Below are 12,081 nucleotides of genomic sequence, written 5' to 3'. Positions count from 1 at the left end.
AAATTTTAATATATTTGTCATCTTTTTTAGGGTACTCCAGGAAAGCAAGGTCCCACGGGGCCACCTGGTGACAAAGGTCCCCCAGGACCTATTGGCCAGTCAGGTGCCACAGGGCCTGTAGGTGAAGCTGGTCCTGAAGTAAGTATTATAGCATTGTAGCATGCAAGAAAAGACTGGTGGTGTTCTCCTTGAAGTTAGAGGTGGAGAACAACTTTCTGGTTCTTCTAGAAATGCAGGATTTCAGAGCTAATCAATAGCTCTATTTTTATTCCGTAACTCCAGGGACCTGCTGGCAATGACGGTACTCCTGGACGAGATGGAGCTGTTGGAGAACGTGTAAGAATATATTCTTTTCTTAATTTTTTTCTGCAAATCCCCATTTTATTATTGACTCACTGTAGATTTTCTTTTCATTCAGTTAACCTGGATGGAGAGCTTGTTCTGAAAGTGTATTACAGCTTTGAATGTAGTACCTCTCAAAGCTGAGGATGCCTGGCTAAGAGGCTAAGAACATCTGCCTCCACAAACTCAGACTTGAGTTCTTGCAGCAGGAATATCTTTGTAGGTTGCAATTGCTCAAAAATAGACTGGCAGTGCTACAGTTTTCTTGCTCTGGTCTAGACCAGTCCTCTTTAGATAAACAGTTGAAATTCTGCTTTGCAGGGTGACCGTGGTGAACCTGGCCCTGCAGGCTTACCAGGTTCTCCAGGAGGTCCAGGAACTCCAGGTCCCGTTGGGCCTCCAGGAGATGCAGGTCAAAGAGGTGAAACTGTAAGTGAGGCTTTTAAAAAAATATTTAGTTTATCAAAAACTATTGTGTATGGTTTTGGTGCAGTGCCTGACATTCTTTCTGTATGCGATCTTTGCAGGGTTCTCGAGGTCCCATGGGTCCCCCAGGTCGTGCAGGGAAAAGAGGCTTGCCTGTAAGTTGCCTCTGTTCGCTGTGGTTTTGTCTGAGATACTGCTGAGGAAAGTGTGTGAGGAATTCAGCCCAAATGAGAATGCCAAGCAAGGCTTCACCTTGTGTTCTGACTGCAAGTGGGTGCAGGGAGCTGCAAAGCTGCACGAATTTGGATATATGTGTTTGGATACTCCAGTAATGCTTTGGAAGCCTCTTTATTTGGAGCATGTTGCTGTCTGGATAATGGTAGGACCTGAGTTAGCAGATTGCTGGAGTCTGGTCTAAATAAGGGGTAATGAAATGAATGCTGAACAAAAAGGGATGTTTTTAGATAAAAATGGCAGAAACACAACAAAATCACCTGCTCCCATTAAAAGGCTTTAATTCAACTCATGAATGTCCAACTTCAGTCTGAAAAGGAAAATAAACAAAACTCCTCTTTTTTTTTGTCACATAAGTCTTTTATAATCCAAGCCTGGAACAGAAAATTAATTGCAAACTTGGGAAATTCTAAACAATGTTGTCCTGTCCCTAAGCAGATGTCATTTGAGAGACAGTAAAGTTTATTGAGCAGTTAGTGATAGTGATGCCATTGATAAGCTATTTGGAATCTTGCATTGAGAAATTCAGCACGCAATTTGGGCTGAGAAATATAGAATTGAAAACAACAGCCACATTTCCCAATGATTCTTGAATTAGTGTAAGAAGTTTGCAATTATCAAAACTAACAACAATGTAGCTGTGACAGTAATAGGAGCAAGGTCCTCCTGGATGTTGTTTGTAGTTGGGGAATGTAACTTCAGTTGTACTTTAATCATAATGAAGGTGAAAAAGCTGTGATAAGTAAGGATGCAGCCTGGATGATTTCATACTGAAAATATGCTTTATTATTATTATGAGTCTGAGAGAAATCCTTAATATTTCAAGCTCATCCACAGAAATCATTTGCCATATACAGTAAGGTGAAGAAATGGATGAATATTAAAAAACCAGGTTTTGTAAATTATTTATTATGATTAGTACAGGTCCGTGTTTTTCTTACTGTATTATGTAGCTAAGTAGGGTACATTTGCTACAACTGTATTCAAGCACAGCACAGTTTTCTGTAATTATTTACTTATTCTTTGGCAAAAAATAAAGATTCTTGGAGCTGCCTCAACATCATCATCTTTCCGGCTTTAAAAGGGAAGGAGGTCTGAGTGCAGTGTCTAAAAGCAAATGAGGGGGTTTTGAGGTTGGAGTTTTTTCCCCAGTTCAGAATTTTACATTTCATCATTGACATTTACAGGGTCCCCAAGGACCTCGTGGTGACAAAGGTGACAATGGAGATCGAGGCGACAGGGGCCAGAAAGGACACAGGGGTTTCACTGGACTTCAAGGCCTTCCTGGCCCTCCTGTAAGCTGTTCTGCTTTTACTGTAATTTTATTTGCTTGCTACTTAAATAGTAGCAAGAATAACTGTATTAAATAATTGTATCAGGAATACAGTTATTTAAAGTGGGAAAAAAGCAAACTAGTTCTTTTTCCCCACAAGGTGTTTGAGTGGCTTGGTGTCTGTGCTTGCTAATACTTTCAATGCAATTTGAAAATACTGTTGCACCTGTTGTTGTAAGACGTGTGTTCTCCTGTTCTTGTTCCCTTTGCAAGGCCTGTCTCTGACATTCAATGAACTGTCAGCAGAAGATGGTAACAAAAGCTGGTAGTTTCAGATAAGCAGTTTAGAGTGTGAAATGCTTTTTGGCAGTGTTTGAATTCATTAAAGTCATGGAATCCAGTGCAAAATCCCAAAAGGGCTGTGAGAGCATCTCTTGCTAATATTTTGAAGAACTTTGTGATTTCATTGTCAGTTGAGTGGAAATATGGAAAGCTTGCCTTTTTTTTTTCCTTTTTTTTTTTTTTTTTTTTTTTTTTTTTAAACATTTATTCTCTGGTGCTGTGCAAACGCTGGAAGTTTTAACACACAGGAACAGCAGCAACAAAAAGACCCCAACACCCAAATTACCTTCTCACTTGGTGACAGCCCTGTCATTTGCTCTCTTGTAAGCCATTCTGATTATAAATACCTCAAAACCAGGGCTTTTTAGAGAAACAGCTTCACAGCCAAGCACCAGTAAATTTTACTAAGTTACTAAGGGATTAAGATAAAGGTACCATCCACTGTTTACACACTAATGCCTTAAAACTAAAGTAAATTGCTCTAAATAGCACAATGATATGATAATTTCTTCTGTTTAGGGTCCAATTGGTGAACAGGGCAGTCCTGGCATTCCAGGTCCATTTGGTCCTCGGGTGAGTATAACTTTTAAGGTTTTTCTTGCATGGGGTTTGTTGGTTTTTTCCTCTTGCTCAGATGTCAATTTCTGCATCACTTTAATTTCAATGACTTTTATTAACTTTGGTATCGTAGGGTGATTACCCTGGTATCTTTTGCTGAGACATCACCTTGTTTAATACAGTAAAGCTTTGTCATGAGTGTAGTTATGGTAGTATTAAAGGTAGATAAAAAATGTCAGCTCAGGATGACTACAGGGCTGCAGTCTCTTTTTACAGGCACCTTTACTGCAGCTGATACAAAGCCATGTACGTGGCAGCTCTGCTAATTGCTACTCTGCCTCTCATCCCCCATGTATCTCCTTTACTTAAATAAAGGAGAAATATTGTCCCTTGGGAACATCCAAGGGAGGCATGTACATCTACCTCTGAGTCTGTATCTAAGGGTGTACAGAAGATACTCCAGTCTGCACAGCATCTGGCATCTGGAACTGATCCCACTTAAATGGCTAAGGAAAAAGATACACAGCTGAACCAAGTTATATTGTCTGAGGTGATTCACTTGAGAAGAGCAGCTTTTCAACTGCCTTTTTACTTTTACAAAAGAAGAAAAAAGGTGATTTTTAAAAATTTGGTAATAGGCACAAATCATCAGATTTTTTCCTGACAAGATATTGCTTATAATGGGCTGTTCTGTAAAACTTTGTTATTAAATGCTAAAATACATTCCATCTGTCTCCTATATTTTCCAGGGTCCTCCAGGTCCAGTTGGTCCTTCTGGAAAAGATGGAAGTCCTGGACCACTTGGGCCAATTGGGCCTCCTGGTGTTAGAGGGACTGTGGGAGAAGCTGGACCTGAGGTAAATTGATGGAAATACGGGGGGAAAAGGTTATCTTCAAATAATCAGATTATTTTTTACAGTCCATCACATTATTTTCTTGAACATCTATGAGCTCAAGACAAATGATTAAATGTGATAGGTGCTTGAACAAACATCCAGGGTAACTGTATTGAAAGGGTTAATTTCTTATTCATTTTCATCTTCTGAACCTGGGATGATCCCAGCTGACCTTCATGCTGGGCTGAGGTTTACAGACACTAACCATGAGCTGATTCACTACTGATGAAAACTGGTTTCACCAATTTGGAAAGAGTCTCAAACCTTGCTGAAGTCCCAGGCATATTCCACATGTACCAAATCAAAATACTCAAAAAAGGAGTAGTTAAACTATTTGAAAGAAGATAAATTTAAAAAAAATTAGAGGAATTTGAGAAAAGAGTGATCTGGGTGATCACGTGGAGAATTAAAAACTGATATTGCTTATTTTGTGGAAGAGATAGAAGAAAATAATGGGCAAGAAAAGGAAGGCAGTTTTTGCTGACTTTGTCTGGTAAGACAGGGTGTTTCCTGTGTTTATCATGCGCTAATATTCTGCCTGTTTCATTTGAATTTCTGCTAATTATAAATATCTCCACTGCTGCCCAGACACCAAGACCAGTTTGAAAAGTTCATGGCAGAGCATAAGAATATAATATGTCTCTATCATCTGTGTAATGAAACCATACAAGAAATGTCACATTCCAATATTTTTAGTTTTGTTTTCCATGAGGGGCTTGCATGCGGCTGTAAGTTGGAACCAAAAAGCAAGAAATGTGATTTCACTTTTCAGACACAGTGTGTGTTAGTTTGGATGTGTGCTCTGTTTGTGCATTTGGAGCCCTAGCTGTGAGTTCTGAGGTAATGACTCTCAAAGGAAAGGCCAGTTCTGATCCACCGCCTGGTGCACCAGAGCATCAAAATTCACCTGGAGGTACATTACAGACTTTGTGCTGCCAGAGAAGGGCTGGCAGGGTGAGATATGTTTATTAACAGAAATCTTCTCACGTGTCCTGGTTCATGGTGACAGAAGCCCCTCACAATCCACCATTTGAGAAAATTTACTTAGTCAGGAAAACACCTGCTCTTCCGAGTCAGGATGATGTAGATTTTGTCCCACAGAAGAACCAGAGTTCTGTGGCCAGAGAGCTCAGCACTGTGTTGGATAAATATAAAGATGTCTCTAGTGCCATATTTTCCATCCAGGAAAATGATCCTGAGGCAACCTGAGGAAATTTTAAGAAATAAAGTTGTTAGGCAGGGATCTGAACAAGGAGGGACAGGTTTAACAAAGGGAATGAGGGCATCCCTTGGTGACTTTTCCCAGCTGTTAAATTTTAAAACCAGGAGTAAGAAACAGTTGAGCAAGGCATTAAGGCAATCAGAGAGGACACGAAGCAGAATGAATACATACCTCACATGCAGTTCTAATTTCTTAGCCCTGTTCTTTGAAAGGTGAATTCTTTCTATCTGAATTATTCTCTGTGCTTTAGAGTGACTGGCCCTGAAGTTTTGGTGGGGGTTTTTTTGTGTTTGTTTTTTTGTTTTTGTTTGTTTTTGTTTTTGGGTTTTTTGTTTGTTTGTTTTTGGGGGTTTTTGGGGGGTTTTTTGTTTGTTTTTTTTTTGGCAGGTTTTGCTGTCATTTGGCTTAACATTTACTCTGCTGGACCTCTGCTGCCTTTTTGTTTTGAACCTTAGGGCCCACCAGGTGAGCCTGGTCCTCCTGGCCCTCCAGGGCCTCCAGGCCATCTCACTGCTGCCATTGGTGACATCATGGGACACTATGACGATGCCATGGCAGATCCCCTACCAGAGTTCACTGAAGATGAAGCAGCCCCTGATGACCACAACAAAACAGACCCAGGAGTCCACGCCACGCTCAAGTCCCTGAGCAGCCAGATCGAGACCATGCGCAGCCCCGACGGCTCCAAGAAACACCCGGCGCGCACCTGCGACGACCTGAAGCTGTGCCACCCTTCCAAGAGGAGTGGTGAGTTCACACCTCTGCTGTGTGCTCTGAGCCTGCCTCCTGGCCAGCACGGCCTGCTCACTGGCCTGCTGTGCACTGCTGCAACCATCCGTGCTTATGTCCTCCCAGTTGTCTCAAAAATCTTTGTAATGTAAGAGTCACGTTTTCGGTTCTTTGTAGGTGAATATTGGATTGATCCTAACCAAGGATGTGTTGAAGATGCTATAAAAGTGTACTGCAACATGGAAACTGGGGAGACCTGCATTTCTGCCAACCCATCTACTGTGCCCCGTAAAACATGGTGGGCCAGCAGGTCCTCTGACTTAAAGCCAGTTTGGTATGGCCTTGATATGAACAGGGGATCACAGGTAAATAAATTCAGGCACTGTTAAGAATTGACTTCTGTGAAGCTTGCTGCCTTGTGGTTTGGAACTTCATCTAGTGCTCTGAGCAGATTCTGCTACAGGCAGAACATTAACTTGTTGATTGAATGGTTTATGGTCAATTGATTGTTAGTACCATATAATAAAGATGGGAAATAGCTGGGAAAAAAACAATGCAAGTGCATCTAGTGCAGGATTGGCTAAAGCAGACCACTGCTGGACAAAAACATCAGCTTCTCTATCAGCCTTTTACTAAATCTCTATCTTGTCCTTAAACAACTGTAGTTCTACCCTGATACATAATCCAGATCCCTGCTGTTTTAACTGAATTCTAACATTCCTTTCAGAAAACTCCATACTGCTAAAAATTATGAAACTTACTTTGTAAATTTGTTTTTGAATGGAAGTGTGATTGTTATCATATGTATCAGGTTGATCCATGACGAATCAATTAGGCTTAATCCTGACAAATAACAGAAGTCTGCCCTATGCAAAGTATATAATTTATTAACTAGTTTTTGCCATTTTTATTCCCAGTTTATCAGAAGCACAGAGAATATATTCAAATGTTATTTCATACAGGGTTATTATCTTTAAATTAAGTATTCGGTGTGTAAAAAATAGTGCTGTTATCAACTGGATTACTGAAAAAAAGTTCAGAACTTTAACAGCTGAAAGAGATGTGATATTGATTGCTTTTTTGAGATGGTTTCACTTATTATTAAATTCAGGAAGTCTTGCCATTACCCAACACGTCCCAGCTGATGTTTAGCTGCCTGCAGAGCTACACAGAGGGGTTTGTAAGGCAGATGCTCTTTGGAGGAACAAAATATCTTCAGGAATACTAAAAAAGAATATTTCAGTATTTTGAAACACTGTCAGATTTGGTAACAAATAGTATGAGCTATGTAATAGCCAAGTGCACTCCTTATGGATTTTAAATAATAAATGTGTCCAAGATTATTAAAGGGAGGTACCACACTTTATACATTATGACAGTACCAGTGAATAAGATTTTCTCTTCACTGGTTTCGGTGAAATGTATAAATTTTTAGTCATTCTTGACTGTTGTTTATTATGTTGCAATAATTCATAAAACATGAATAAAATGTCCATGGACGGGAAAAATAAAACAAACCTGAGGGATTTTAGAATTTCACTTACTGGTAGGAAATTGCTTTTTTTTATAGGAACAGTGACACTTTGTGAAACATTTGTCGAACTGTGCCAATTGATTAGTTTATAAGGCCCATATGCAAATATATAGTCATTTTTATATAATCAAACTTATTCTGTTTGTGCTGCTTCTAAATACAATACAAACCCTACAGAAAAGTTAATCAATTGGTGATATATCAGGTACATTGTAAAAGAGTTTCCTGGGCTTGATGTTTCTTACCTGCTTCAAGGTTGCTCTAATACACTACTTCACATGTAAGAATCCCTTTCAGAACTGAGGCAGAATTCATTCCAAAGCTTGGCATATCTGTGAAGGCCCAACTTTCTCTGAGCTGTTCAGTTGCAGAGAATTATGAACAAAATTCTCCAAAATTCTCCCTGTAGAGAATGGCTAAATTTCTTTGTCCTCAACTGGCAGAAAATTACAAAAGAAACCACCCTTAGATTTTATGTAATAGGCCTCCTACTAGTCATGTCTGAAAGATGACAATAATGGCAGATGTTTGTAAATTCACCAACTCTTAATTTCAGTGTCCTGTGACCTATTTTTTTGTCTCCAAAGTTCGTGTACGGGGACACAGCTGTCACTCAGATGACATTCCTGCGCCTCCTGTCCAAGGAAGCTTCCCAGAACATCACCTACCTTTGTAAAAACAGCGTTGGGTACATGGATGACCAGACAAAGAGCCTGAAAAAAGCTGTGATTCTGAAAGGGGCCAATGACCTGGAGATCAAAGCAGAGGGAAACAGCCGCTTCAGATACACTGTTCTGCACGACAGCTGTTCTGTAAGTTCAGGGCTTTGGCCCTTTGCTGGGGAGGAAAAGGACTTTATTTTACCTTTTCATTTCTCTCTTAAATTAGAAAAAAAAAAAAAAGAGACACGCAAGGAATTAATTAAAATGCTGCAGGATTTTATAATGAATTGTAGAAGCAACTAAACAATCAGGGATTTTGCTATAATTCTAGCTTCAGGTAATAGAAGTCTGCACTATTTAGAGGCTATTTGCAAATTCCTTCTTAGTGAGCAGACTGAGATACATATCTTGGCGTTTTGCATTTCCCAGTACTTGTTTGGCTCTGAGTGGAATCACACAAACCGGCGTGATAACCAAAAACTTTTGTCTGCCAGATGGGCCAGATTATTGCAGCAGTACTGTGGAGAAAACTCACTGGTACTATGACTGAGCTGGAAAGGAGCTTTTAAGAGAAAAATCTCCCTAAAATTTTGTGGTGTGCCCAGATGCCAGCAAGTAATAGATTTTTCATGTTCATAAACAGTTTCAGCCAAGACCAACATACTAGCAGATATTCCTAAATCTAGTCTTGCACCTGAAATAAGTTATGTACTCTCTGTACTTTAAAGTAAGCCCACAATTATGGATGAAGGCACATATTATTAACACGTAGAGAAGAATTTCATGGCATAAGAGAAAAATCAGCCCTGATGTGTCAGTCTAAAAAATCTGCTCCTTAGAGACACTTCACAACAGCCCAGGTGCACTGCAGACAGTGTTGCTCAGGGTGTTCCTCAGCAAAGGTGCAGTGACACCCTCCAGAACAACCAGACAACTGACTCACCAGTTGCACTTCAGGCTGGTTTTGACATGAGCTCCGGCCTAATTTAAATTTTTTTCCTCTTTTTTTTCCCTCTAGAAACGTAATGGGAACGTGGGCAAGACGGTATTTGAGTACAGAACGCAGAACGTGGCACGCTTACCCATCATCGATATCGCACCCGTGGACATCGGCAGTACTGACCAGGAATTTGGAATTGAAATTGGGCCAGTTTGCTTTGTGTAAGAGCGAGGGGGGAGTATAACACACTACCCAGCAACAGCAGCAATTAAAACATGAACTTAGACTGATTGAAGTTAATCCTGAGACTCTTGAAGTAATGGCTGATATTGGATCAGCATTGTATATATACAGCTCTTTCTAAATGCCCAGCCTCCTTTTGAATATTTATTTTACTTACAAACCTTCCGTTTTCAATGATTGAAACCAGCTTTTTTAGTACAATTTTAAGAGGATTGATGACCACCTTCTAAAAGTAATAAGAATCCTTTACCTCGGCTTTTTTTCAAATTATCTTGACATTTCCAGGTATCCAAAATAGTTAGATGTAATGTGGAACTATGTAAATCTCTAATGATTATTTCTTTTGCTTTGATGTGTACTGAATAACAGAAAAGTAGAGCACTTTTGTGAACTGTTGGCTATATTTCAATCATACCTACTCCCTCTACCCCAGTTTGTGTTCCCGTGGTTGCCATGCACAGAAATCTGTGTCTTTTGTAGAAGAAAATCTCTTCAGATGAGACCATCTTAATTTGGCATTGTTTTTCTTGCACTTTTCTATGTAAATCTGCTCAGATGAGTAATCCATAGCCATGGTTAATTTATGAAGAAAAACTATTACTGGGGTAAATATGAGTTTTTAGTAGGGTTATCCCATATCTTAACTTTTAAGGCTAGATTTCACCTCTCACCATGTACTGTGTAATTCCATTAAATTACCCTTAATCTCCAAAATACGTCTTAAACCCAGTACTTGTTGATTTTCCAATATTTGCCCATCTAAGAAGCCATTACGTATCGAATTATACAGATGTCTTATATATGGTGCCAATTTCTGTATGTTGCAGACCATTCACATGTATACCAGACCAATTGCTAATAAAGAAAGTTTAGAAATTCCTTGGTTTTAGCTGACATCCAGACATGCATCACCAGTAATCTGACTTACTGGCCTTGAGTTGTCAAGGCAGGAAAGTTCCATCATTTCTTAGCATGAGCTACCTCATCTCTGGAAGTTGGGATGCAATTAATATTCCTGGTTTTATTTTAGATATTAAAAGGTGCTACGCTTCTGTTGTTATTTCAAGATAGGAGATAGGCAGGGCAAAAAAAAAAAAAAAGGCAACAAAGTGATGGTGCTAAATGACTCTCTAGAAGGCTGACAAAATAAAGATGCCTACTGTCAATGTCATGTTCAGAGCTTAGCTGTTAGGCTTACAGTGTTTGAGAGAACAATGTTACAGTGCATTTATTTGTTGGTCATTCAGTATATAGAATGTTTTGTACCTCCAACATGCTTTATTTTGTAAAGTATGTGGGTACAAACTTAGGTTTTTTGTTTCTTTACCGCATCTGTGCTTTCCACGTTTTTTTGTTTGTTCCTTAAAAGAAAAAATAAACAGCTGGGGCTCTCCCTAAAGAAAGTCATGCACATAGCTTTTTTCATGTATCTCTGCAAAGCATTTAATTAAATACATGCTTCTCGCTATGTAAGTGGTTTCCTTTTTGTAAAACTCCTTCCAGTGTGTTCATTCCATACCAGTTCATTCCCAGGAAATTAAAAATAGAAATATTTAATTGTTGCTCAGTTGCTGTTTGCATAAATCATTTGCAAGGCATTGTGAAATATTTTGAAGACAGGAATATGGGAGTATTTGTGAAGTACCTTCTGTGTCAGTTTTTACAGGTAGGTGTCAGTTGTATGAAGGAAATCAGCAGGCCTAGAAAAGCTGCCTAAATAATATTGTTTGAGGCTCCAGAGAGAGTTTTTATTCAAGAATGAAATGAGGTTTGGCCAATTCCTAATGGCAATGGGAGTTAACACTGACAGGAGACAGTTTCTGGACAAGCCATAAAGTTGCATTTGTAGCAGGCAAGAATTTCCCTTCCTTTCCCCCTTCTGAAGGGGCAGGAGCTTTGCAGGTTTCTGGATTGTCCAAATGCGTGTCCCTGCAGGGGAGGTAAGGACTGGGAAGTTGACAGGTTCATGCTGATGTTATCTGTTTGCTTTTACTGCTCATGCAGGAGATTTATGACTTCTTTCTTACTGGCATGAAATAATTTCTATAAATAGGTGACTCAGGGGTTGACTTACCATACTGGCTCCTAGAGAAGTCTTAGATAACATTAATTTCAAGCTGCAGTGTTCAAAGGCTTGCTGCAGCATGTTTAAGCAAAGGTGGCTGTGGTCATATCTCTACAGCAAATTTATCCAGATTCACAAAATGAGTAACATTTGGGGGATAGGATTATGTTTGGAATTTAATCTCTAATTTTAATCAACAGAGTATTATAATCCATGTTTGGTATAAATAGTTTGTAAGGTTGTTGAAGGAGAAGAGTATTTCATTATGAAAAATACCTTTTCTTTTCAAGTCTCTTTTTGCATCTCTTATTTCCGTACGACGTGTGCAGTATTTCTTCAGTCACTGAAAAAGTGCTGCAACTAGAGAGCCATCTAAGGTAATCTTCTGTAAAAACCAAGGCTGGAGAATCACTCAAGAAAAGTCTGCTTTGAAGAGCAAGCTCTCAGGTAGTTAACTGAGGAGCCTGTAATGGAAGTGGTTGGACATGCTTTTCTCTTGACTACGTTTAGAGCATACACAGATATTGCACCTCTTTCCCTGTTTATGCATTCCTCAAAGCATTGTAGAATCATATTAGGGAGAAAAAACCAAACAAGTGTGTGTGTGGTGGTGGT

The 12,081-nt window shown here is 39.4% G+C and overlaps 1 protein-coding gene across 6 annotated transcripts in view; it reads left to right on the top strand.

Moving 5' to 3' along the window:
* Positions 1-10,869, top strand: part of COL5A2 (collagen type V alpha 2 chain) — a 161,874-nt gene extending 151,005 nt beyond the window's left edge. For all 6 annotated transcript variants that reach the window (XM_066189560.1, XM_066189558.1, XM_066189557.1 and 3 more), the window contains 11 exons: positions 31-138; positions 283-336; positions 664-771; positions 870-923; positions 2,190-2,297; positions 3,137-3,190; positions 3,925-4,032; positions 5,749-6,040; positions 6,200-6,387; positions 8,144-8,368; positions 9,237-10,869. In XM_066189560.1, the coding sequence (XP_066045657.1) occupies positions 31-138; positions 283-336; positions 664-771; positions 870-923; positions 2,190-2,297; positions 3,137-3,190; positions 3,925-4,032; positions 5,749-6,040; positions 6,200-6,387; positions 8,144-8,368; positions 9,237-9,383 (1,446 nt within the window). In that variant the 3' untranslated portion in view covers positions 9,384-10,869. The remainder of the gene's footprint in view (positions 1-30; positions 139-282; positions 337-663; positions 772-869; positions 924-2,189; positions 2,298-3,136; positions 3,191-3,924; positions 4,033-5,748; positions 6,041-6,199; positions 6,388-8,143; positions 8,369-9,236) is intronic.
* Positions 10,870-12,081: the final 1,212 nt, after the last annotated feature.

Source organism: Chamaea fasciata, unplaced genomic scaffold, assembly GCF_029207755.1.
Source record: "Chamaea fasciata isolate MVZ Bird 193981 ecotype frontalis unplaced genomic scaffold, bChaFas1.0.hap1 SCAF_8, whole genome shotgun sequence".
In the NCBI taxonomy this organism is placed as follows: domain Eukaryota; kingdom Metazoa; phylum Chordata; class Aves; order Passeriformes; family Sylviidae; genus Chamaea; species Chamaea fasciata.
This window is presented reverse-complemented; position numbering and strand designations above follow the sequence as displayed.